The sequence below is a fragment of the Crocodylus siamensis genome, chromosome 1, assembly GCF_052110815.1.
Source record: "Crocodylus siamensis isolate JL-2025a chromosome 1, ASM5211081v1, whole genome shotgun sequence".
Taxonomy (NCBI): Eukaryota; Metazoa; Chordata; order Crocodylia; family Crocodylidae; genus Crocodylus; species Crocodylus siamensis.
In genome coordinates, this window is record NC_143395.1 from 418,700,127 (window position 1) to 418,725,881 (window position 25,755).

Consider the following 25,755-nt stretch of genomic DNA (forward strand, 5'->3'; position numbering starts at 1 on the left):
CCTTTCCAGCCCAGCTTTGGCTCCTAGTCCCTATAGGCTTCCAGTCATAACAGCACCCCCAGGTACCGGTCCGGCTGCCGGCCCTTTCGATGCCTTTATTTTCGTTCGGTGCCAGCCCCTTTCGGCTCTGCCCCTCACCCTCCATGGGAACTACCCGGTGTTGCCAGACAGCCGCCCAGCAGCTTGGGGCACGGGGCGCGTGACAGCCTGGGGACCGGGAAGGATGCCTCGGCCCCGGTGGATGCTGGGTGGCTTGGGGTTTTTTCTGCGCTGCCGTGGGTCGGCTCTCGGAGGAAGTCTTTCTGCGCAGAGCGAGCAGGAAGTCCTTGGAGAGAAAAATCAACAGAGCGGTTTGTGTGCGCCGAGGGGGACTTTCAGGACAGCCCATTCCTTGTGCGGCGTCGGCTGCCGGGAGGGGGCAGGTTCCCATCCAGCCAAGCATGAAAGGCTTATTGTGCGGGGCCCGCGTCTGAGCCGAGGCGCCGGGGCTGGAGGTCTCACCGCCGCTTTCCCAGGTAAGCCAGCGGCGCAGAGCCCCAGGTGCGCCCAGGCCCTGCTTGCAGAGCTGGCAGGGACCCCCCAGGCTCCCCTTGCACTCCCTTTCCCACCCTAAACGCTCCCCGCCTCTGCTTCCACTTGCCTTCGGGGTGCTCGGAGCCTCGGTGGCTTTGCCCATCTCCTCTGCAGCCGAGCCGCCGGACGGCAGAGCGAGGAGGTGGGCTGCTCCGGTCCCGCGGGGGCAGCCGGCCACGGTGGGAGATGGGCTGACACGTGGGTGGGTGCCCCGTGTGACCCTGCACTGGTCCCACATGGCGCAAGTTTTGCTCCCGCCTGCGGCAAGGTTTGATTCCTGATTGCGTCGAGCGTAGAGGGAGACCATTCGTGTTGATTGCCCGCCGTGGCGGTGGGTGCTGCCGGGTCCCCGCTCCGCCCGGGGGAAGCAGGACTGGTAGGACTGCGAGGCACCAGGGCTGACTTTCCTCCTGCCATGCAAAAGCCACACCAAACTCCCAAGCGTCCCAGGGACGTGGCGCCGGTCCTTGGCTTGCCCGGGGTCTCCCCTGGGGCCCCCGGCCCTGTCCAGAAAGGGCCTCTCGGCGCGCCGGCGGCGTCCCGCTCTGCTGCTCTGTGCACTCGCTCGCTTTGCAGATGCCCCAGGGTGGCCTTCCCCCTTCCGGGTTCGGCCTGCGCCTCGTGTCCCCTGGCCTGTCGCGGGGGGCTGATGGTGAGCAGAGGGGGCCGAGCAGCGGGTGTGAGAGCACAAAGGGAGCTCTGTTCAGGGCCGCATACCACAGGCAGTCTCGTCGGGCGGCTCGCTCCGGCCCCCCGCGCTGTCTGCCTCTGTCTCGCTGCATCCCTCCGGGGCTGGGCTGAGCTGAGCTGAAGCATGCAGAGCTGGCGGGGGCGGGGGGGGGGTCTCAGATGGGCCAGCGGGCAACATTTCGGCTCCCTTTGCTCAGGCCTGCTAGAAATGACTCCAGCGCCCCATGGGCCGGCGGCAGCACCGAGCCCTGGCTCTTGCAGGGGTGCGACGCCCCATCAGGGTGAATGCAAGGCCCAGGGAGGCCGGCGGGCAGCGTATCCACTGCCTCCATCCTTCCCTTGAGCCCCCTTCTGCGGCAGCCCGGGGGACTGAGCTCAGCCCCCTGCTTCCTCCCCTCCGCTCCCGGGTGCGGCCTCCCACCCTGCGCCGGGGCCTGTGACCAGCCCAGGACTGATGGGCCAGGCTGGTCTTGGGGTCAGTCATGGGTTTGACTGTCCATGTAGCCAGGGAGTCGGGGTTTCCATCCTCCCTCCCTGCCTTGCTCCCGCTGGGGTGTTGCAGCCAGCGGCATGCTCGCCGCTCTTCCCGAAGCTGCATGCCCTTAGGCGTGGGAGATAGGCAATCCTGGAGCAGCGTGCACACGAACCTCGGAGGGCAGGATCAGGCCCGTTGTGTGCTTCGCCAACACAGCCACGGTTGGCCTTATGCTAGGCCTTATGCCCATCTCTGCCACAGACTCCCTCCAGCCTTGGCCAAGTCCCCCAACCCTGCGCCCACCTCTGCGGCGGGTTGGATGGGCCTCTGACTTGTCGCTAGCAGGGAGGGAGCTCTCCCAGCAGCTTGGGCCGTGGCAATTGCCGTCTCATCCATGGTAGAGATGGGGAGATGGAGGAGTGATGTGCCCAGGGTGATGGGGGGAGCCTGTGGCAGAGCCTGCTGTTCGCCACGGCCCCTGGGTAATGCTTTGAAAGGGAGAGGGTAGCTGGAGGCTTAATTCATTCGTGCTCCGAGGGGTTTGGCCGGGGGATGGCAAAGCACCCTGGGTTGCTCACGTGCAGCGAGACCACACTGCTCCCCCGGGGCCTGGCGTGGGAGCCTGTGTCACCAGCATCTCCGGTCTTCGCTCACATCCTCCTTGTGACTCCCCGCCCCTCCGACCGCTGCGCCTTTCCTCTGGCAGCGAGGCAGATGGTTAGCAAGAGCTGCTGGCTGGCTGGGCTCTTCCCTGCTTGTCTCGTGTGTGGCCCTGGCAGGGTGGGGAGACCCTCTCTGAGCACCTGCCCTGCAGATAATGAGAGGGAAGATGGTCTCGGGGGCTCCCCGGAGACCGATGGGGCAGGGTGCCTGCCGATCCGGGGGGCTGCGGTCCCAGCGGCGGGGCTCCTGAAGCAGACTCTGGCAGCGTCTGCAAAACCAGGGGGTGAAGGCAGCAAGCAAGGAGGGGCTGCACCCGGGCTGCATCTTGGCTGCGGCTGTGGGTGGCTGCAGCTGTCAGTCGGAGCCGTGTGGTCCCTCCAGAGGAAGCCCAGGTGCTCAGCTCGCAGGCGAGGATGTGCTCGCGCGAGGCCTTATGGGTGCTGCGGGGAAGACGAGCTCTTTCCCCCTCCTGTGCAGCCGCAGGCAGGGCTGTTGTGTGCCTCGACTGCCTTGCAGAGACCGGCGGGCCGCGTCCTGAGCTCATCACTTGCCGGGCTGCCCAGGAGGTGGTATGAACAGCTAAGCAAGGCGCGGCGCCCAGCACCAAAGCATGCAGCAGCCTGTGTTCACGGCCCAGAGCGCTCTCCTGGTTGCCCCCTTCCCCCCAGACGTGCAGCCCCGAGGCCTCCACCCACACCCCTGGGGCTAGGAGCCCTGCTGCCGCCCACATGGACAGCATCCTCGGGGGATGCCGAGGACAGCCCCAGGCCTCGGCCCGGCTACCGGAGGTCCTTTCGGTCTCTCTTTCTTTCCTGCTGATCTCAGTTCCCCTTCAGCCCTGCCCAGGGCTGGAAAAGGCATTTCTTTTTTCCCCTTTTCTCCTTGTCACCCTATCCTAAGCCTGCCTCTGTCCCAGCTGACTGGCTCCAGGTGGATGTGAGACACCCGACAGCTGGACAGGGCTGTGCGCACCCATTATATCGCCCAGGGCTGGAGAAGGGGAAGGCTGGCACGGGGAACTGCTGTGCCCCGCGAAGCCCGGAGCCCAGAAGCTGCTCTAGAAATAGCCGCCTGCCCAGCCGGGCTTTGCTGGAGACTGTCGGCTTTCTCTGCCGAAGGGAAGGGCGGATGGACCGAGGCTTTCACAAAGAGCTGCCTTCTCCCAAGGGCTTCAGGCGCCTGAGTTATGTGGAGCCAGTTGAAACAGCAAACAAAAAGCCTTGAGAGCTTTAAGCTGTCTCCAGGACACTCCTCACCCCTCTCGCCATGCCCCCATGTCTCTGCCATCGGCCCCCAGTCTCAGAGATACCCATCCAGGATGCCCGGTGTGTGCACCCCCTGCCGTCAGGATGCCCAGGGCTGCAGAACGAGCAGGGGAAAGTGACGGGAAAGAGCCCCTTTCCAGTGGAAAGGGGGCAGGAAACCCCGCCTCTCTCCTGCGGCTCGCTGGTGCTTGGGGGCCGGATGGGAAGAGGTCTCTGTGGGTGGCAGGATGCTGGGCTGACCCTCCGCGCAGTGCCACGTGATGATGGGGCAGATATGTCGTCTTGCTGAGCGCGCCTGGGCCTCGAACACGTTTCTTTGCAGGGTGTCATTTCTGGTGAGCTTCAGGCTGCCTCCCTCACCCACGCCCAGGCCTGGGGAAGGACAGCTGCTGTGGGAGCATCTCTCTCCGGGGCAAACGTGACTTTTGGGCCAGGCTGCGTCCCCAAGGTTGCGGGAACTACCCCAAGCTCCCTAGGAGCTCTGAGCCACCTGTGAGCTTGGGGGAGCCCCCCCCCGCGTCTGAAACGCTGCCATTGTGCAGTGCCCGCACGATGCTGTGGATCCGGATCCCTGCTGTGCCCCTCACCGTGGCCTTTGGGCACATCACGATGCCACCAGGAGGGAGGGCAGTGCTGAGTAGGCTAAGAGGCTTGACCAAGGCCACCCAGGGCGCATGTGGCAGAGCAAGAGAGGGACTCCATAGCTCCTGAGTCCCGGACTTGCCCCCCGCTGGGGCTGAGCTTCACCTGAGGCCGTGCCCGCTGTTGCACACGCAGCCACCTCTGTCCGAGGCAGGGTGCCTGGTGGTGGGGGGCACAACATGGCAGGACGGAGCTCTTCCTGCTGATGCCAGGCCCAGGTTTGGCCCACGAGGTGGGTCCCGATGCTGGGATCCGGGGCGGTTTTTGCTGGCCTCCAGCTGCAGGGGCGGCCCAGGGCTCGCCAGCTGCTGCGTCAGCGTGCTCGTTCTCAAGGAATCAGATGGTTTCTGTTTTCCTTCCCCCAGTACCACCTCCTCTTCTGCCCTTCTTCACTTTCCTGGGTCCTTCCCGCCTGCCCTCTGGGGCAGGGCAGTGGCCGGGGTGGGCGCGCCAGCACGGTCCCCGCGGACACACCCGAGCAGGCCGTGTGGGAGCCAGGCTGATGCCTTGCGCTGCCTTTCCCCCTCCGGCCCTGAGCGAGTGTGGCTTTGTCTCTCTCTCTGGGGCCTGCTCCCACGAGCCACGGCTTCCTCTCTGCCTCTGCTAACGTGGCGCCGGCCATCGCAAGCCCGCAGCTTGGCCCCAGAAGCCACCACTTCCTGGGCTCAGGCGTGGACTTCGGGAAGCCGACACGCTAGCAGCCGTGATGTGGTGTCTCACGGGGGTTTGCACGGCCTCAGCAGTTTCCATGCACTGCTCTTCCCACCCCTGCCCTGCCGCCTCCTTCCCCCCTGCACCCCACAGCGAGGAGGAGAGAGGCCTCCACCCCCAGCTTCCCAGGAGCTCCTTATGTCCTGGCCCTTTGGAAATACCCTCGAGCAGCCAGCCCGGAGGCTGTGGTGAACCCCCTCCCTTCACGGAGGGGCTGCTGATTTGGGATCCCACTTTGGGCCTTAATCCTTGCTCCATCCAAACTTCACAACTGGCAGTATCAGCGGCGTTTCTATCCGGGCAGCACATTGCCATCTCGCTGATTCCTGCTAATCTCTCTCTACCCCACAGGCGTTAACTACTGTCTCTCATCCTTTTTAATGGCCTTGATGCGCCACCATTCAAACTGTCTTTCCTTCTGCAGTGTTGCTCTCCTTTTGCCATTCCTGGCCGCTTGTATAGGCCACGGCGTTTAGCATCTCTTTCCTATTTCCCAGCCCTGCAGGCTGTTTTGAGCTCTAGCTAAAAGCCTGACCTCAGGTGTGGTCATATGAACTCTGATGTAGAAATGACTGGCGGTGAAGTCTTGGAGGCACTGTGAACACACTCAAGAAGGCCAGATTTTGTTTTGAGAAGCTGAATAAGAGACACACATTTAACTATAATGACTGCCGGGCTATGACACGGTAGCTTTTGACTATTTTGACTGGTTTGGGCCTAACTGATTGTGGGTTTTTTTTTTTAACTTCATATATAATCTAGCAAAGCAGTGCACATTCCAATAGTTATATTTGCTTTTGCTCTGATCGTAAACTGAATAATATACTGCTGGGCCCTTAGCATATTAGTAAAGCTTCTAGTTTCTCTTTAATTGGAGGAAAATATGTCATGCTATTTGTAGTCACAGAATGATAGAAAACGAGGGTGGAAGGGCGCTCAGGAGGTCACATCTAGTCCACCCCCCTGCTCAAAGCAGGACCAGCCCCAAGTACCTCATCCCAGCCAAGGCTTTGACTGTTCAAAACCTCCAAGGATGGAGACCCCAAAACCTCCTAATGATGTGCCACACATCCTGCTCCCCGCTTTTCAGCATCCTGGACCCACCCGTGGATGCAAGTGTAAGATCCGAGCGGTGCCGCCAGCTGCCACCTCCTTCAGGGAAGGGGTCGGGGGATGTATTCCTGCACTTCTCCAGTGCCCCAGGGTAGCAGCCTGCTACTGCTGCCTGCTGAGGGAGCTCCTCCTTGTTGAGAGCCAGGGCAGAAAGCAGGGTGACTACCCTGCAGCTCCAGTCCCCAGTTATCCCAGTGACTTGCAGCGGCCTGGCTGCCTGCCTACCGGCAGTGGCTCCCAGGTCTTGTACAGACATTCAGCTTTTCCTGGGAGCCACTCGCCTAATGCCCATGAGCTCCTAGACCCACTGCTGGCCTGCGGCTCCCCCAGAAACTGAGGACGTCTGTGGGGTTTCAGCAGGTCCCTGTGCTGGGGGGTCGCATGGCAAGGACATGCCTGTGTCATAGGATCGTAGGGAAGTCAGGAAGGGACCTTGCAAGGTCACAGCTAGTCCAGCCCCCTGCTCAAGGCAGGGACAGCCCTGACTAAATCATCCCAGTCGCCATCTGCTCTTGAAGACTCCCGAGGATGGAGATGCCCCAGCTCCCATGCCTGTCTGCCCTTCAAGTCAGAAAGCTCCCCCTCATCTCCAGCCTCAGTTTCCCCTATTGCAGGACGAAGATGTTCCTGCTCCCTGCTGCCACATTGAAAAGCCCGTCTCCATCCTCTGTGCCATTGCCCTCCAGGGATTTGAAGACTGTGATCCAATCCCTCCCCGGTCTTCTCTTCTCCAGACCCAGTTACTCAAGTGCTTTCAGCCTTTCCTCCTCAATCTTGTCTCCCAGAGCCCTGATCATTGTTGCTTTGCACTGGGCTCTTTCCAACCTGCCCACCTCCTCCTTGAAGCACGGGGCCCAAAACCGGATGCAGGACTCCGGGGCAGGCCTCCCGGGTACCGAACAGAGCAGAAGAATCGCCGCCTTGATTTGCCAGTGACAGGTGACAAGGGTTTTCATGGCAGCCGCCCAAATCTGAGCCCATGAGAAGAAAGACCTTGGCAGCCAGGTCCTGCAATGGCTCTGGTTGTGCCAGGCGTGCTCCAGCTGCAGGGGTAGGACTGTGGCAGCGACGTTGTTACGCGTCCTGCTTCTCCGGGGCTGCGAGAGCTTCGCCTTGCACCCGCGCAGAGGGGGTGGAAGGAGGGAGCGGCCGGGCTGGGGTAGGAGGGTGAACGGGGAGAGGTGGAGGGTCCGGGAATAGGGGCCTTTGTGTCTCCTCGGGGCCAGGTTTCTAGACGGCCGAGAACCCGCGGCTTTGCTCTCCGCTCCTTCCCGGCAGAGAAGGGGATCGAGTCATGCAGGGTTTTAAGGCCGGCTGTCTCCATCCAGGCCCTCGATAGGAGTGAGCTCTTGTCCAGGGGTGCTGGGCACCCGCATCCTATTGCATCGCATTTTGGAGAGACTGGCCCTTGCTGCAGTACCGAGATACAGATGTAAACACCTGCCGGAGGATGGGCACGCAAGCTTTGGTGGCTTCTCCTGTGTCCCGCCATCAGGGACAGGACCCAGGAGTCCTGATGCAGCCCCTGCCTCTGTGTGTGCACCAAACAGGTCACCAAAAGGCACGGCGAGCGTCCCTTTGACCCTGAGCCATGGTGGGCTGGCCAGGCCATGCAGGGCTGTCTGTAGTGACCACAGAGTTTCTCTTGCTGGGCTTATGCCGGGGAGAGGGACTTGCCTGTCCCAGTAAAGGACTGTGGGAAGTGAAACTAAGGCAGGACTGGCTGGTGGCAGCAAGTCCCAGCAGAAAAGGCAGCAGTCAATCCCTGGTCCGTGCCGTGGCATGTGCATGGAGCTGGGGGCAAGCCTGCACTCCTTTCTTTTCATCCTGGCGGTCTGGGTGGACACAGCTCCTGGCCCTGGGTTTTTAAGGGAGGGGAAGGAGGGGATGCATGGGGCCAGTGACATGGGCTTGGTTTTTCTCTGTGCAGCTTTCTGGCAAAAGAGCAGCCAGCACCCCTCGAGACGGTGCCTGCTGCCCCGCCTGCCCTGCTGCCCCGGGTGAAACCACTGCAGCTCCCACCCGAACTGCCTGCCAAGCCGCCCGTGCTCTTTTTTCCCGAGTTCGGTGAGTGTGCGCGCACCTGGCTTTACCCTGCGCCAGGTAATGGGGCTTCTCCAGCATGACCCTCCAAGGCCTCTCCCCGCTTTACAGCGGTGCTCCAGTCCCTTCTGGGCAATAGGCTGGGGGCTTTCCCTGCACGGCAGAGAGGATGACTGTGGTGTGGGACATGGCAATGGCTCTTGCTCCCTGCTGTGAGGGCCTGGGCACATCTGCCCCACGCCGTGATGTAGCACATCTGCATGCAGCAGCATCCTTTCCTTAGCAGAGCATCCCGGGGAGGGTCTCAGCCAAGAGCATTGGGGAGGGTCTCAGCCAAGACATTGCCCAAGCCAGGGCATGGGAACCAGTGCCAAGAGGGGCCCGTATTATTCACGGGCAGGTTGGAAACCAGGACACCTCGGTTCTGGTCATAGTGAGGTCACTGCCTGGCTTTCTGCACCTCCTTCCCTGAGGTCCCCTCATTTAAATGAAGGGGCCTCATTAATGAACCTCCTGCTAGAAGCCCAAAACAACATGGAGAAGCAAATGGGTCTAGTTCCCTCCCAGAAGGCAGCTGTCAAACAAGCTCCTTCCCCCTTCCCATGAGCATCCAGCCAGCCCTTTGTGCACGGAGGAAAGGAGAGCGCTCCCCATCTGCAGCGCCTTTCCTCCCAGCCCGCTCCTCCCCCCTCCGTGTCTCTCACCTGGTGCTGAAATGCAGCCACCTCTGGGGTGGGAGGCGCCGGCTGCTCTGTGGTAGCTGAGCTGTCCCGTGGCTCCCAGAAGGCAGCGCCAAACTGGCCGCGGGATGTGTAGGGGTGGCAGGCGGCTGGGGCCTTGATCTTGCCTTGGTCAGGGCAGATCAGGGGGCTAGCTAGGTGTAGATTGGGGTCAGCACCCCAAGACAGTGCCTGAAGGGGCAGCTGTGATGACGAGAGTGGTTCCCCTTGGCTGGATGGTTTGTTGCACTGCTCCTGGAAGCACTGCAATACCAGGCCGGTGCCCAGGAGCCAGTGAGCATCCTGCTTTGTTCTGGCTGGACTCGCCTCTCCCTGGGGTTTCTGAATGCAGCCTTTGAGGAAGGACCTTGCAGGGGGCTGGAGACACCTGATCCTTCTCCCTCTGTTATCAAGCAACAGGCCCTGAACAAAGGAGAAACTCCCTTAAACCTCTCTGTAAACTCAGGAGAACAATGGCCTTCTTCTTAGCCTCTCCCTGCCAGTCCCTCCCAGCTCCTGCGGAGCCTGATTTTAATGCTAATGGGGCGGGAGAGTGGAAAAAGCACCCAGGAAGGGCAGCATTAGCTTTCAGTGGTGCTCAGCTAGGCTGGGAGCTGGGTGCCAAGGCCCCAGGGTGGAGCTGGCAGCTGGCACCAAGGTCAGGGGAAGCTGGGAGAAGGCTCTGCCCCCCCCAAGCATTGTGGAGCCACCTCTAAGGGAAGGGACATGGGCAGGGTCGTACAGCCAGCCAGTGGCAGAGCCACGTCCCACGCGGTGGGTGCCCAGCTCGGGTCTTCCCGAGCCAGCAGCCTTCCTCACACTCCCTTTGCCTCTCCTTGCAGACGACTCCGACTATGAGGAGCCATGGGAGGACGAAGTAGTGGCTCCGGTTGCAGACATGGTTGACAAGGTGAGTCTGCCCTTCTGACCTGGGCTGGGGGTTTGGGCCGGCTTGCGGTCCTTTCCTGCTTCGGTTCCTTCCAGGAAGGGAGAGAGATCAGGCCCTGGGCTGGGCAGGTGCGGTGGGGGGTGATCGCTCTGCAAGCATCTCCTGGGTGGTGAAGCTTTCCTTGGAGACATCCTTGAGGTCCCGGTCTCCGGTCCCTGCTGGCGTACCCCTCTGTTTCTATCTCTTTCTGGTCCTGGGGTGAAAGCACAAACAGTGGTTTCCCTTTCCATCCGAATCTGGCTGGAAAAAGCCAGCGGAGGGGAAGTGCAGCTCTTCCCGGCAAACCCCAGCACAGCGATGGTGTGGCTAAAAATAAATGTGTCCATCCTGGCCAGGCCCCGCCTTGGCCCGAGCTTCCTCATGCTCCGAGCTCTGTGCGTCCTGTGGCCGGCGCGGGCAGAAGGACTGGGATGTGCCCTCTGCCCTCGGTGCCATATACTGGCCCTGTTTGCCGGGGCCTGGCTGCTAAGGGTGGGGACCATGTGCGGTGAGCTGGCTCTCAGCCCTGCCCCGGCGCTTCCCGGACCTGCCAGATGAGCACAGCTGGCACCCTCTGTCGAAGCGATGCCCAGGGCCGGCTGGGAGGGGTGGGGTGCCTGGCATGGCCGGTGAGTAAGGGGCAGGTGTAGGGTGGGGGGCACTAGCAAAGTAGTCGGCATGGGTCTGGGGAGTGGTTGGTGTGGGCTGCAGGCCAGAGGTGAGTTGTGGGCCCCTTTTCCTGCCTGCCTGTCCTGCCCATCCAGTGCCCCCGGTGCTCTCTTGCACCCCTATCCAGGCAGAGCTCCCCCTTGTCCAGGCAGGCCGGGTGGGTCCCTGTGATGCACGGACCCCGCAGTGCCCACTCCATGCCCTGGGCACCTCACTCCTTGCAGCTCTCTCCACAGGTGGAGGCTGAGACGATGAGGGAGCTGCCCCGCGCGGGGAGACCCAGCAGTCTCTTCAGCGAGGATGAGTTCATCGAGGAACACTACGAGCCTCCGCCTGCCAAGTACGGACCTCCCCGCACACCTGCACGCGCGCATGCGTGTGCAGGCAGGGGACGAGTGCACGTGTGAGCATGTGTGCACAGGGGATACAAGCGTGTGTGTGTGTGCAGGCAGGGAATACGTGTGTGTGAGTGTGCAGGCGGGGGACAAGTGCGTGCATGAGCATGTGTGCAAAGTGGATACAAGCATGTGTGAGTGTGTGTGTGCAGGCAGGGAATACATGTGTGTGTATGTGTAGGTGGGGGACGAGTGCATGTGTAAGCATTTGTGCGAAGGGGATACAAACGTGTGTGAATGTATGTGTGCAGACAGGGAATACAGGTGTGGGTGTGGGTGTGTGCGCTCAGGGGCTAGAAGTGTTTGTGTGCATGTGTGTTGATGTGTGTGGAGAGGCGTTATAAGTGTGCATGTGCACACTCAGGGGCTATTTGTGTGTGTGTGTTCCTGTATGTGTGGGCAGGGGATACAAGCATGTGTGAGCAGGCAGAGAATGTGTGTATGTGTGTGCATGCCTGTGCACACAGTCAGGGGTTAGAAGTGTTTGCTTGCATGTGTGTCCACGTGTGTGGGCAGGGGATTCAGGTGTGCGTGTGTGTGCATGTGTGTGTTCCCAGGTGTGTGGGCAGGGGATACAAGTGTGTGGGAGCCCATTCAGGGACTGTTTGTGTATGTATGTTCCTACATGTGTGGGCAGCGTGTGAGAGTCTGTATGTGTGTGCACCTGTGCCCATGTGTGCAGGCAGGGGATGCGTGTGTCTGAGTGTGTGCACACATCTCCCACTCAGGCTCCCTGCTGCCCCGGGGTGGTAAGCTGAGCCGGCACAGGCTCATCCTGGCGCGGCGAGGCTGGACTGCGCCCCAGCGTCTCGCGTGAGCTCGTTCCCAACCCGCGCCCTCTGGGCTAGGCACCGCTCAGAGCAACCCTGGCTTTGCCCTGAGAGCAGGGTTCGGCCCCAGCCCCGCTCTGGCTCTGAGCCGTGCTCATCACGGCAGCCAAGCGCTGGGTATCTCCTCGCGGCCGCTCTGCCCAAAGGGGAAGCGGAGAACAGCGTGGCTTTGAGGGAGCCCGGCGGTGGCATCCCCAGGCGCGAGCAGCCTGACCCCAGCCTTGCCTCTGTGCCGGGGTCTCCTGGGCACCCAGAAGCTCCCATTCACTTCCCAGTCACTTCCCAGTCCCTTGGTGAAGATGGGGAAACTGAGGCAGCCGGCTGGGGAAGCCCTTGGCTCCCCTGAGTCCTGTAGGGGTTTAGTCCTGTATAAACCTGGCATGTGCTGAGCCCCCTGAGAGGCACAGCTGCTGCCCAGGCTCCCATTTCATGAACGTACAGTGCCTTGCACCACGGGAGCCCGGCCTGGCTGCACGAGCTGCCGTCAGACAAGTGAGAAATAAGCAGCATCCCTACGTGCTGCAAGGCAGTGCAGCGGGGTGCTGGTCCCCAGAGCTTCTGGCAGCCTGCCTCTGTTTGGCTTTTTAGGCTGGGTCCTTGGCAGAGGCAGGGGGGTTGCTGCCAGGTGCTGCCCTTCCCGCTGCCACCTTCCAGCGGGCTGCAGCCATGCCACGGCTGCCTGCTCCCTCCCCCAGATTTAGAAATGGCCTCTTGTCTCCTGGTCAAACATTACCACAACGAGCCGGACCTCGGGCAAAGTCTGTGCCTGACAGCAGGCATTTGCATTTCTGTGAAGGGCTCCGGGCGTGCACGCAGCGGTAGCCCGTTGGGGCTGCCCTGGGACCGGGGATGGGGGATAAATGCAAGCTGGGGACCCCTTCTGTGGGCCCGCCGGCTGGCTGACCCCATCCGCGTCTCCCTGCAGCGGAGTCTACAGTGGAGACTACGGTCTGAGCACCCTCCAGCCCAGTCCCCGCCTGTCCTTGGGCAGCTCCAGCTGGAACAGCAGCAGCATGGACGGCTCGGACGCCCTGGCCCAGCTCACGCCCATCATCAAGGCTGGCTGGCTCGACAAGAACCCTCCCCAGGGGTGAGTAGGGCCCCCCAGGGCCCAGGCGGGTGGGCTGGGGGCAATTCTCCCTCTGAAGCTGGGGGAGAGGTTGGCATAAGCCCCTCAACCCGTGACTCCGTCCTACCCAGGGCCCTGGGGCCATGGGCAGGCTGTGTCTCCCACCACTTCCTCCTCTCTGGGCTTAATTTTTGCATCCAAAGAAGCTGCTGTTACCCAACCTAGCTGGTTTGCATATTAACTCTGCACCCCGTGCTGGGAAGTAGCCCGGAGACTGTAAATCAGCTGCTCCCAGCAGTGCAGGGAAGGGAGGGCTGGGCCAGCTGCTGATTAAAGGGGCCGTTGCTCCAAAACGGCTGGATACAGAGCGGATCTTGTCCGAGCCGGCTTATTTTTGGCCAGCTTCCTATTGCATTTCCTCAGCAGCCAGGCAGGGGGGGATTGGTCTTTCCCCGAGGAAAGACCTGTCTGGGAATGTGTCTGCAGGAATTTCCAGGCCTGATCAGCCAGCCCCGGAGTTGGTTGTATATCAGATATATTAGGAAGTAAAACCCAGCATGGCTGATATTTGGCAGCATGTCAAGACCTCGGGGGTGCTGGTTTGGATCAGGGCCCATCTGGCCGTGGCACTTATCTCGCACACTAGCAGCTGCTTTGGAGGAAGGTGCAGCCCCCGCCAGAGAGTCCGGTCCTGGCAGAAAGGCTCGCATGGCTTGGACAGGTGCTACCGGGGTCCCTGAAATTTTGACGTGAGTGCTCTGAAATCCTGAGGCTCACTGGGGAGCCCAGCAATGTGCATGAGCGGGAGTTATCCCCACGGTGAGTGATACCCGGACTCGATGCTTTCAAGCAGCCCAAGTCCCTCAACCCCCTCAGCTGCAAGACGAAAACAGAAACCGTCATGCAAGACAGAATGGGGAATTGCTTAAGTCCCGACACCCTCAACCCCTCCACGTCTTGTAATGGACAGACACGCGAGCTAGGGAAGGAGACTGGTGGCAGCAGAAGTGAAAGCGATAATTCAGAAAAGGGGAAAGTTGATGGCAAAAAATCCAAGTGAGGAGATGGGGCCTGAGGGAAGCGTGTCAGGGGATCCAAAAGAGGACTCGGTGCCCAGCAAAGATGGCTGTTTAAAGATGCGGGGAAAAAAAGGAATCAAAGCAATGGCTTTATCCAAATGGTAGAAACATCGATGATATTGCAGAAAAGGCAGAACCGCTCCAGAAACGCATGGGGTTTGCATTTCGTATAAAGACAGATGGTCGAGTCCCATCCTAGGACGGGGAGGAAATACTGTCCATTCCCAAGGCAGCTGAAGAGAACGTGAAAGTACAGCAACTGAAGTCAGCCAGTTGTAAATCCATGGGTCCGGGTAGCAAGAGTTTCAAAAGAATGGGCTGAGGAGTCCTGGGGCTCTTTGCAGAGCTGCAGGACACAGGGGATGCTACAGACGACTCAAGAAAATCTAGTAGTGCAATGGGGTTTAATAAGGATGAGTGGGCCGATCTGGGTTGTACTCAGAGCCTGACAGCGATCCCATGCAAAATAAAGGAGCAGCTGGCACCGGATGCTCTTCATAAAGAATTGCGTGGGGATAGCTTCATTAAAGATGGTCCTGGTGAATGGAAAACAGACCTTAGCAGCGTACCGGGGTGTCTTGTTTGGATGACGGGGATAGCGCTAGAGGCAGTAACAGACTCTCAAAGGCCCTTGACCTAGTAGCGTGTGGCATTTGGGTTGAACTAGACTGATACAAATCAAGTGGCACTGGTCAAACTGGTCCAACAGCTGGATGTGAAGTGGGGAGTGTGGAGGAGCAGCCGTGTCTGCTCTTGGCTCCAGGCCTTTTAATGTGCTAAGCAACAAGCTGGAAATATGCACCCCATCCTCATGGAGAAAGCCTGCTAGTGACATGGGGCTTGGGGGAGCGGGGGGATCCGATGGGATCTATGCAAACCAGCGGCAAGACAGGCCACTAGCAGGGGGGAAAGGAGCCCTGGGAGTGGGCAGATGCCCTGGCTGCACTGACCTCCCTGAGGGCCAGAAGGGCTGAGCTGTGCCCGCCGCAGACCCAGGGGGCTGTGAAATAAGAGGAAGGGGTGTACATCTCACATCGGTTCTTGGCCAGAGTCCGGGACCTCCATCTAACCCAGGAGGTGCACGGCCCCACCGGGAAGACACCTTGTTGGACCTGGTGCTGGCCACGGGTGATGACCTGGTGAGGGGGCTGCGGGTGCTCGACCCCCTGGGCGACAGCGATCATCGCCTGCTGGGATTCACCATCCAGCGCAAGGTGGCAAAGGCTGCAGTAAGGCAGCGGCCCTAGATTTTAGGAGGGCGGACTTCACCGAGCTAAGGAGGATAGTTGGAGAAGCGCTGAGGTCCCGGAGGGGAGGGGAGCCAGGGGTCCAAGGAGAGTGGTCGCTCCTTAAGGAGACGATCCTCCAAGCCCAAAGGGAGGTAATCCCAACGAGGGTCAAAGGGAGCAGGAGGGCACACAAGCCTCTGTGGCTCACCAAAAGAATCTGGGAATGTCTTCTTGCTAAAAAGGAGGCTTATACCCAGTGGAAAGACGGGGTCATCACCAGGGAGGGCTATTCTGCAGTCGCTCAGGGTTGTAGGGGGGCAGTTAGGAAGGCCAAGGCAGAGATGGAACTGGGGCTAGCTTCCCAGATTAAGGACAATAAGATGTCCTTTTTTAAATACGTAAGGGGTAAAAAGAAGGTCCCGGGTAATGTGGGGCCCTTGCAGGACGTGTTGGGAAATTTGGTCGTCACACCAGACGGCAAAGCTAACATGTTTAACGATTTCTTTGCCTCCGTCTTCCTAAGTAGGGACTAGAACAGCCCCTTCCCTGCTGGGCCCCCCTCAGGCCCCGGGGGAGGCACACCTGGGCCACGGGTTAGCGAGGATTTAGTTAGGGAGCTTCTGGAGGGGCTGGATGTTTTCAAGTCAGCCGGCCCGGATGATCTCCGCCCTGGAGTTCTAAAGGAACTGGCCGAGGTCATTGCAGGTCCCCTGGCACGGCTGTACGAGCACTCGTGGTGCTCTGGTGAGGTACCGGAGGACTGGAAGAGGGCCAACATGGTCCCCATCTTCAAAAAGGCAGGAAGGAGGACCCGGGAAACTATAGGCTGGTTAGTCTCACCTTGATCCTAGGCAAGCTGTTCGAGAAAATTATGCTGGCACACATCCAGGAGGGGCCAGCAGGGGACTGCATGCTTAGGGGCAACCAGCACGGGTTCATCAGGGGCAGGTCCTGTCAGACCCACCTGGCGGGCTTTTACGATCAGATCACCAGATCATTAGACGCAGGGGTAGCAGTGGACGTCGTCTTCCTGGACTTCCGGAAAGCGTTTGACACCGTCTCTCACCCCGTTCTCATTAAGAAACTGGGGACTGTGGTGTCAACCCCCACACAGTCAGATGTGTCGCCAACTGGCGGGAGGGCCGCACCCAGAGAGCGGTGGTGGACGGGTCATGTTCGGCCCAGAGGGACGTGGGCAGTGGGGTCCCCCAGGGCTCGGTCCTCGGGCCCGCACTGTTCAACATCTTCATCAGCGACTTGGACAAGGGGGTAAAAAGCACCTGTTCAAATTTGCTGATGACACTAAGATGTGGGGGGATGTGGGCACGCTAGAAGGAAGCAACAGGCTACAATCAGACCTGGACAGGTTACAGGGGTGGGCGGATGAGAATAGGATGGGCTTCAACACAGACGAGTGCAAGGTGCTGCACCTGGGGAGGAACAACCGGCACCATACCTACAGGCTGGGAACTCCCTTCTCGTCAGGGTAGAGGCAGAAAAGGATCCTGGAGTCATCACTGACTCCAAGATGAATGTGGGCCGGCAGTGTGGGGACGCGGTCAGGAGGGCCAACCGCACCTTGTCCTGCATCCACAGATGCATCTCGAGCAGGGCCAGGGAGGTGATCCTCTCCCTCTATGCGGCACTGGTCAGGCCGCAGCTGGAGGACTGCGTCCAGGTCTGGGCGCCGCACTTCAGGAGGGATGTGGACAGCATGGAGAGGGGCCAGAGGAGGCCACTCGCATGGTCGGGGGCAGCAGGGCAGGCCCTATGAGGAGAGGCGCCGGGACCTGAACCTGTTCAGCCTCCACAAGAGAAGGCCGAGGGTGGTCTAGTTGCCTGTTACAGACTAGTCAGGGGGGACCAGCAGGCACTGGGGGAGTCCCTGTTCCCCCGAGCACCGCCAGGAGTGACCAGGAATAGCGGTGACAAGCTGGCAGAGGGGAGATCCAGACCAGACATCAGGAGGCGCGACTTCACGGTCAGAGCGGCTAGGATCTGGAACCAACTCCCAAGAGAAGTGGTGCTGGCTCCTGCCCTGGGGGGTTTAAGAGGAGGCTGGATGAACACCTTGCTGGGGTCGTCTGACCCCAGTACTCTTTCCTGCCATGGCGGGGGGTCGGACTAGATGATCTACTCAGGTCTCTTCGACCCTAGAAACTACGAAACTATCACCAAGGCACCTGCTCAGATGTCAAGGAAAGATGTGAGACCCTGCAGCAGGGGTCAAAGAAAAGCCAGGACACGCAGCTGACCCAGGGCTGAGGGGCGATGTCGATCTGGTGGCCGAGCACTCTTCAGTCCAGCAGGGCCTGGGGGCTGGGCGCTGGCGTGGGCTTGGTCTCCGTGGCCCCCTGCTCACAGCACAGGTTTGAGCAGTGAGGGGGCTTGTGCGGCGGAGTTTGTCCAGGCCTGGGTGGACTCTCCATCCCTGGGGATCTTGAAAGCAAGGTCCAGTGTTTGTCTTCAGGAGATGCTCCTGGAGGAAGCAGGCATGGCTTCCTCTGCCCTGGATTAGCTCGCAGGTGAGCTGGGTGGGGGCTATGCCGCCATCTGGCCTTGCCATCCGTCTTCTCCAAGCCCCGGGCTCCCCAGGGCCGTGGCAAGGCCACCCTGGCTGTGGCATACAGGTCCTGTGGACCGAAGCATCGGTTAGTGCTACCCAGGAGGGCCCCGGGCTCAGCCTGGGAGGTGCTTGGAGCACATCGCGGTGCACCTTGCGGGCTAAGACTGGTGCCAGCAGCACAACAGCGTTTTCCCGGGGAAGCAGGGCACCATGAGGGCTCTGGAGTCACAGGGGAGAGCAGATGCCTGGCAAGGTAGCTGGAGAGATGGGACCTCCACAGTCCCGGATGTCGAGTGCAGATTTCCACAGTCTGGGAGGGACAGCACGTGCTGGGTAGGGGGCAGCCTTCTCCCCCTGGGCCGCAGGAGATAAAGTCATAAAATCACGTTCAAGGGGGAGATGGGCCTGGGGGGTCAGCCAGATTTGAAGTGCTTCATTGGGTTTCCCTTCATGCATGGGAGGACAGGCAGAGCATGCCCAGACAGCAGCGCCTTTTCTCACCTTAAAGCACTCCAAGATATCACCCCTGCCCCCTGGTTGCACGGGCTTCCTCCAGGCCAAGCTGCTTTGGTCCCAGCTTTATGGCCAGGGTCCTTCCAGGGGGATTTATGACCCCTAGCTTGGGGATCTGTTGCATCTAGGCTGTCTCTTCGTGGGAAACCACTGTTGGCTGTGCCGTGTTGTGCTGCAGCCCTGCAAATGCCGCGGGGCAGCGGGGCACCGGCGGTCAGACCGGCTTGGAGCTCCTGGCCTTAAGGGCTGAGATACAGCCAGGCCAAGCCAAGCCGCGAGCTGGCCGTGTGGATACGGCACAGCTGGGCTGGCCACAGGGGAAGGAGCATTTCTATGGGCACGTGGCCAAGATAGGGCCTCCCTTCCCGGCCTGGGATGGGGCAGGGGTGGGCAAGGGAGCTCTGCAGGTGGCCCTGATGGGCAGTACGTGGGCTCTGGCTGAGCCAGCAGGAAGCACTGATTAATCAAAGCAATAAAAGGGAGAGAAGGGGCTGGGGGGGAAGGATGGGGGGAACTTGCCTTGCCTGTCTGCCAGCCTTTCCCACACCTGCCTGCCTCCAGGGGCACCCCTACCCTGGCTATTCAGGCTTCTGCTCTGCTCATCGCTCCTCCGTGTACCCGATGCCAGTGGAGAACCAGTCCCGTTGCACCGGCTGGGCTGGGGGACAGGGCCCTAGCACGCTAGCAGCAAGGAGCCGCGGTGGGGGGGTCTGCTCCGTCGCCTTGTGCTGCCGAGCCTGCCCAGATCCGCTTCTGCGTCTCGCTGACGCTGCAAGCTCTTTGGCACAGACAGCCCCAGGCGCACTCTCCTTCCTCTTCTCAGGGTGGCTGGGGGGAGCTGCTCACACGCCTCTCTGACCCTTTTGTAGGTCCTACATCTACCAGAAGCGCTGGGTGAAGCTGGACGCCGACTACCTCCGCTATTTTGACAGCGAGAAGGTGAGGGCTTGAGGCAGCTCCAGGGGCTGGGGCACACACCGAGAGCTGGGAGACTCCCAATTCGAGCCCCTTCTCTGCCACATATGCCCTGCGTGGCCATGGGCAAGTCACTTAGATGCTCCCTGCCTCAGTTTCCCGTCTGCACGGTGGTCGGAGCACTCTGAGGCCAGGAGATAATTTCTCTTGGAAGTTGCCGCCTGGAAAGATGGGGTCCTCAGCATGAAGGCTGTGCCAGGCTGTCTCCGGTCCTGACCTTGCTCTGCTTGCCGTGGCGAGGACAGGAGGGGCTGAGGCCAGCAGAAAGGATGTCTCTGGGGTTGGCAGCGCTGCTCCTCGGAGCTACGGTGGGGTCCCCTGGACTGTGATCTCTCCAGGAGCAGCAGGGCTTGCTGGTGCCCCCCCAGAAATGCCAGCCCCGAGTACCGCGGTGGGCCCAGGCTGCCCTGGGCTGCCATGACCTGCCCCGCTCTGCCCCCAGGATGCCTACTCCAAGCGCCTCATCCCGGTGTCCTCCATCACTGGTGTGGCCAGCATTGGGGACCAGAAGTTCGAGGTGATCACGACCAACAGGAACTTTGCCTTCCGGGCGGAGAGCGACGGTGAGCCGGGGCCCCGATCCTGGCGCGAGGGGAGCCACCCTGCTGGGGGCTGTGCCCTTCCCTTGATAAAGGTGCCAGTTGCAGGTGGCGCTGGGGGCTTGGTGTCACGGCTTGCAAGGTGGTGACTAGGGTGGGGAGCCCCATCCCTGGAGCACGCCCAGCCTCCGTACCCACTGCCATCCCCGCTGTCCTGGTCGATCCCTCCCACCCCATCATTGGGGTGACGACGGGTTTTCCCTTTTCCCTCCCAACCCCATGCTCTGGGGACCCTTGGAGATGCTCCCCCTGCCCCTAGGAGGTCACATTGACCTGAGAAGCAAAGGACCAGCCTCGACGTCCTGCTCCAGCCTGGATCGGTGGGCTCTGCACCCAGCCTCTCTGCCCCAGGGCAGGGCCCAGCTCTGAGCCTCCTCCTTGCCTTGCAGGGGAGAGGAAGGCCTGGATAAGGATCCTGAAAGAGATGGTGAACGAGCGCAAGGTGAAGGGCACGGAGAGGATGTCCACGTTCCAGCTGGACGCTCCGGAGAAGTCCGGCTTGCTGGAGCTGCGGGGCTTTAAAAACAAGCTCTTTGTGGTGGTGGTGGGAGACAAGGTCTTTCTCTACAAGAACATGGAGGTGAGGCTCCGTGCCATCATCTCCTCCTGGCTTTCTTTCCTCTTCCGGCTCCCGCCCTCCGGCCTGGTGCCTACCCCGCGGGCAGGGTCACAGCTAGCCCTGGGGGCCTCTGAGCCAAGGCCTGGTCCCTGGAGCGCACGGTGCTGCACGTGCATGCCGAGGGAAAGGCAGCCTGTGACCAGGCAGGGCATGCACATCTAAGTGGCCCCGAGCTTCCTTGGGGAGCCCGTGGCAGAGCCTGCATGAACCCGCGTGTCTGGTGCAGCAGCGTAACCTCGAGCCCTGCCAGAAACGCTGGGTGGTCTGGGATTGGCACACAGGGACCACGGAGGCCACGGGTGTGGCATGTCCATGTGCCCCGGGTGCTCTTTTCTCCGTTGTTTCCCCACCTGCCCCGATCACCAGCCCCTGGCTGCTTTCCTCCCCACCCCTGTCCTTCACCTCTCCCTGGCCGCTCTCTCCCCGCCAGGATTACCGGCTGGGCATCGGGATCACATACATCGAGATGAACGTGGGGAATGTGAAGGACGTGGACCGGAGGGGCTTCGATCTGACAACCCCCTACAGGGTCTTTAGGTGAGTTGGGGGGTGGGGGCTTGACGCAGCACCCCAGGGGCACTGGGCCCTGCAAGCAGAGCTCAGCCTCCTCCCTCCCCAGCTTCTCGGCGGAGTCGGACCAGGAGAAGGAGGACTGGGTGGAGGCCATGCAGAACGCCATTGCCGAGGCCCTCTCCAACTCGGAGGTGGCCGAGAGGATCTGGGCCACGGAGTCGAACCGGTTCTGCGCCGACTGTGAGGCACCGCAGCCCGACTGGGCCTCCATCAACCTCTGCGTCGTCATCTGCAAGAGATGCGCAGGTAGCACTTGCCATTCGGGGATGGGGACTGGCACGGGTCCCCCAGAATGCCCGCTGCGGGGCTGGGATCCCCCCGAGCAGCTGAGGTCCCGCTCACCCTCTCTGCAACCTGTTGGCCTAGGCCAGGGGTCATCCGGGTGGGTGGGACATGAGGGCATCGTGGCGGCTGGCTCAGTGAGTGGCTTTGATCCTGATTCTGGTGGAGAGGACCGGCCTCTCGGCAGCACCGCAATGCGTCACAGCGTCCGCTGCGTTTGCAGTCTTGGGGAGAAGCACCCAGGCCACAGGCTGATATCAACAGATGGGGAAACTGAGGCAGGGAAGCAAAGAAGCTAACCAGATGCCCCGGGGGCGAGGTGGGAGCAGGGTTACCTGCCCTTCCTGGCTCCCAGGACAATGCTCAGTGCCTTGCGCCATGACCACCCCCTTACAGACCTCTTGTGTGACCCGCAGGAGAGCACCGGGCGCTGGGCCCCGGCATCACCAAAGTGCGGAGCCTGAAGATGGACAGAAAGGTGTGGACGGAGGAGCTGATCGAGGTAGGGGCTGATTCCCGCTGCAGGGCAGGCTTCGGCGGGAGGAGGCTCGCCAGCCCCGGCAGCTTCCCCGCCACCTCTCGGGTAAAACCCTGCCACGGGCGGGAGACGTGGCTTACGGCTCTGGAAGGACTTAGGCCGGGGCACGTAGCTGCTTCGTCCGCCTGCTCTTATGCCAGCAGCAGCGGGGCCAAACCTGAGTGAAACTGCCGCCTGCTGCTCCAGGGATCTTCAAATAAACCCATCCTGACGTCTCCCTTTGGGGCCTGGGCCCTGCAGCACAGAGAAGCAGATAACAGCTGTCCGGGAGCGGGGGGGCCCTGCCGGGAAAGAAGGCATCGGCAGCTCCCCCGCCCTTATATTTGGGAAGAGGAAGACGGTGTCCTTAGCTTTGCTGAGCTGTCTGGGTGGGGAGCAGCTGCACCCGGGGTGCGGCGCGGCGTGGCGCGGCGCGGCGCTGCTGTGCATCCAGATGTTGCGGCAGGCACAGGAGGGACCCGGGGTGCCGGGCCGGGCTTTGTGGATGCAGGGAGTGGGGAGGGTGCGAAGGAAGGAAAGCCAGGCCTCGCGGGGAGAGCGGTGCGTGCATGCCTCTCCGCCCGCGGGCTGCGCGGAGCCGGACGCTGCGAGGCCGAGGGCAGGGAGAGCTGCCGAGGGGCGGCGGGGGGAGGTCAGGCATGAGTCAGGCATGCTCTCCCTGCAGCCATGACCCCAGGCGGGCTGCATGGAGTCCAGCTCCGGACCCCGCGCCAAGCAGCAGGGCCCCCGCCTGCAGCCCAAACCCGGGCTGCTGGAAGCCGGCTCCCAGGGTGGCCCGAGCTGCGTCCGGCCTCTGCATTCCAGCCGCCGCGGCCCCACCCCAGCGCCGGCTCCCACCCCCCGGCACCGCCTGCTCCCTGGGGCACCCGAAAGCGCTTCCAGCTGCTTTCTCTGGCTGCGCGTTGCTCTCCCCTCTTCTTCCACCTCCTCCTCCTCCTTCCCCTTTCCTGTCAGGCTGCACCGAAACCCACTTAACCCCTGTGGAGCCGCGGCAGGCGAGTGGTGGGGGGCTGGCAGTGCTGGGACCCTGCCATAACAAGTCAGTGACCCTAGCCCAGACGCCCAGCGTGCCAACCTGCACGGGCACCGAGGAGGGGGCAGAAAGGAGAGCCGGGTGGCTGCAGATCGCTGTAAGGTGACGCGAGGGCCTGGTGTCCTCTCTGTAACCTGCAGCTGGAGCCGGGGCTGCTCTCCAGATGTTTTTCTGTGGCAGGAAGGGGGGGCGTTGGCTCTGGTGGCCATATAATAGGAAAGGAGGCCAGAAGTGAGAGTGGTGCAAGGAGCGCCGTGCTGCCCTGGGTGTGGGGCGGGGAAGGCTGAGCCCTGTGGCTCACACCTCCAAAAGGCTATCGGTCCAGAGAAGGGCAGCAGGGATGCTCTGTGGCCTAGAGGAGAGACTGAAGAGGCCAAGCCTGGTCAGCCTAGAAAAGAGACGCTTGAGAAGGGTTGACACCCCGTGCCCTGCCTCCATGCAACACGCACGACGGGGCAAGAGGGACCCAGGGTCCAATCCAGCCCATGGCAGTTGTTATCTGTGTGATGCCCACGTGCCACCCTGGTCACTGCCAGAGCACCCAGAGACCCGACCTCTCCCCACTTGCCCTGGGGACCCCATCCCCGTAGCATTTTATCTCCACCCCCCCGTCTTTGCTCAGCCCAGCTTGCCCCACTCAGCTCAGCCCAGCCCAGCCCTCGGGGTAGCTGCAATGAATCCAGAGGCCTGGAAAGGGGGAGCACGGGCTGGCGGGGAGGGCCACGGCAGGGCGTGGGGAGGCCGCGCCGCGGCCCGCTCAGCGCCCCTGCCCTTGTGTCTCCGCAGCTCTTCCAGCAGAACAGCAACGCCGTGTCCAACCAGTTCTGGGCAGCCAACGTGCCCCCCAGCGAGGCCATCAATGCCACCAGCGGGACCCACGAGAGGCGGCACTTCCTTATCGCCAAGTACCGGGAGGGCAAGTACCGGCGCTACCACCCGCTCTTCGGGAACCAGGAGGAGCTCAACAAGGTGGGTGGCCCCTGGAGACTCCCCCACCCTTGCCTGAGCGTGGCAATGCCATGGGCTCGCCGCCACGTGATCGCGGCCCAGGCTGAGCGCCTGGAATAGGCTTCCTGGCTTGCAGCCGTGGGCTCCTCCACGTGCGGGGCTCCACGTGGAGTAGCATAAGATCCCCGAGTTAGCTTTGAACCTGCAGCCCAGAGCTGCAGAGCCCGACGGAGGAACCGGGAAAATGACCCTGCCCTGGAGCTCTGCCAGCTAGTCCTGTCCTCTGCCCCCGGCTGCCGTCTGCAGAGCAGCTGCCCCCTGTTCGCTGGGTGAGCTGGTCTCCGTGCACGGTTAATCGCTGGCTGTTAAGAAGCAGGAGCTGAGCTCAGCCTTGGGCTGCTCTGAGGATTAACGAGCTCACAGCACTTCTCTGGCTAAACTCTGGCTGGAAAATGGCATTCCTGCCCCGTGCAATCCCCTGCCCAGAGTGTCAGGGGCTGTCCCATGCGCCAGCGTCACATTGGTAGCTGCTGCGTTCCGCCCCAGAGGTGGCTGCATTGCCGTGGCCTCATACCCTGTCTGCAAACATCCAGGAGGCAGCGGGGACCTGCGTAGCCAGTGCCCTGCAGTGCGCACCCAGCTCTTGAGCCCAACGCGCTGGGGTACAGGAGTGTTTACGGCCTCGTGCTGGGGGGCCTGGACTGGATGGCATGTCGAGAAAGATGTGGACGCATTGGAAAAAATCCAGGGGAGACAAATAATTTGGGGCTTGGGAAATGGGGCAGTCCAGCAAAGACTGGAAGAACTGGAGGGGAACGGATAATGGCCGCCACGTCCCCGGGGGGCGGTTGCCCCAAGGATGGAGATTGGCTCTTCTGTGGCCGCGGGGGACAGGACGAGGAGCCGGAGACTCGAGCTGCAGCAGGGCAATAGGACGGTTCTGGTGCTGCAGGGGGTCGGCGCAGGGAGGCGGTGGAGCCTCTCTCCTTGGGAGGTTTCAGGTGCAGGCAAGATGCACACTTGTCCAGGCAGGGCAGACCTCGCCTCGAGCAGGGGGCTGGGCTGGATGGGAGTGCCGGAGGACCCTGCCAGGCGAATGGGGGCAGGATGCTCGAGCCCGGAGGAGGCGGCAGTAGTAGGCTGGTTCTTGCCGGTGAGCCAGCTGGTACACGATGCCCCAGGACTGCAGCTCGCTGCAGGTTGAGTCCCTGCTCCTGGAGCACGAGTTTGGCTGCCTTTTGAGGAAGCGACGTCTTCGGAGCCAGCAGGCGGCCGCCGGGTTACCCCAGCGCTCTCCCTGTGCGCCGCGCCAGCCCCTGCCCCCCTGCCCAGTCGCCTGCTCTGCCGTCTGCTCCCTGTCCCATGCTCCCTGCCTGCTCTGCTTTCTGCTCCCTGCCGCGGTGCTGCCTGGGCCCCTCTCCGATCTGCCGGGTGCCACGTGCACCAGCTTCCCATGCCACCCCGTTCGAACCCGTTGCAGTAGTTGGGCTGTTATCCCCCCAGAGAGGCAGCCTGCAGCTGGGGACGTCACGCGTGCTTTGCCAGCGCCGCGCACAAGTGTTTCCCACCGACATGAGCCGCCCAGGCCTCAGCAGGGTGGCAGGCAGCCCCCGTACCGTTGAGACCACGGTGCAAACGGGGGGCTCTGAATGAGTCACTTCTGGCCCGGTGCCCGCAGCCGGGCCTGCTGCAGCGCTGGCAGAAACAGGCCTGTCTCCCTGCACCCAGGGCAGCGGGCGACGCCACCCTGCCTGGAGGGATTTTATTGCACCCCCTTGCCTTTTGCATCAGGGATTATCCATGGAGCCGGGCATTAGCCAGGGCAGGGGCTGGACCGAGGCCTGGCACCAGCCCAGCCGGCCGGCTCGGGTTGCCGCGGCTCTGGGGTTTGGCTGGCGGAGAGAGCCCAGACCCCGCCCCGGCTGGGGCCGCCGGGGGGAGCGCAGGAATGCCACATGTGGGCTTGTTTGCTTTCTGGCTGCAGAGCCGCACCATCCCACCCTGCGGCTGCATGAC

The 25,755-nt window shown here is 61.9% G+C and overlaps 1 protein-coding gene across 7 annotated transcripts in view; it reads left to right on the forward strand.

The window, feature by feature from the left end:
- The window catches only part of ARAP1 (ArfGAP with RhoGAP domain, ankyrin repeat and PH domain 1), a 113,068-nt gene that overhangs the window by 68,104 nt on the left and 19,209 nt on the right, over positions 1-25,755 (forward strand). For 4 of the 7 annotated variants that reach the window (XR_016439674.1, XR_016439675.1, XM_090030876.1 and 1 more), the window contains exons 3-13: positions 8,063-8,199; positions 9,737-9,804; positions 10,716-10,831; positions 12,642-12,806; positions 19,042-19,111; positions 19,590-19,710; positions 20,136-20,326; positions 20,796-20,902; positions 20,985-21,184; positions 21,637-21,722; positions 23,578-23,760. Coding sequence is in view for 3 of the 7 variants with exons in the window: in XM_090030876.1 (XP_089887002.1) it covers positions 8,063-8,199; positions 9,737-9,804; positions 10,716-10,831; positions 12,642-12,806; positions 19,042-19,111; positions 19,590-19,710; positions 20,136-20,326; positions 20,796-20,902; positions 20,985-21,184; positions 21,637-21,722; positions 23,578-23,760 (1,444 nt within the window). In the remaining 4 variants the exon portion in view is untranslated. Of the gene's footprint in view, positions 1-284; positions 516-8,062; positions 8,200-9,736; positions 9,805-10,715; positions 10,832-12,641; positions 12,807-19,041; positions 19,112-19,589; positions 19,711-20,135; positions 20,327-20,795; positions 20,903-20,984; positions 21,185-21,636; positions 21,723-23,577; positions 23,761-25,755 lie in introns of those variants that run through there. The other 3 variants (XR_016439676.1, XM_090030878.1, XR_016439677.1) reach the window with 2 other exon arrangements.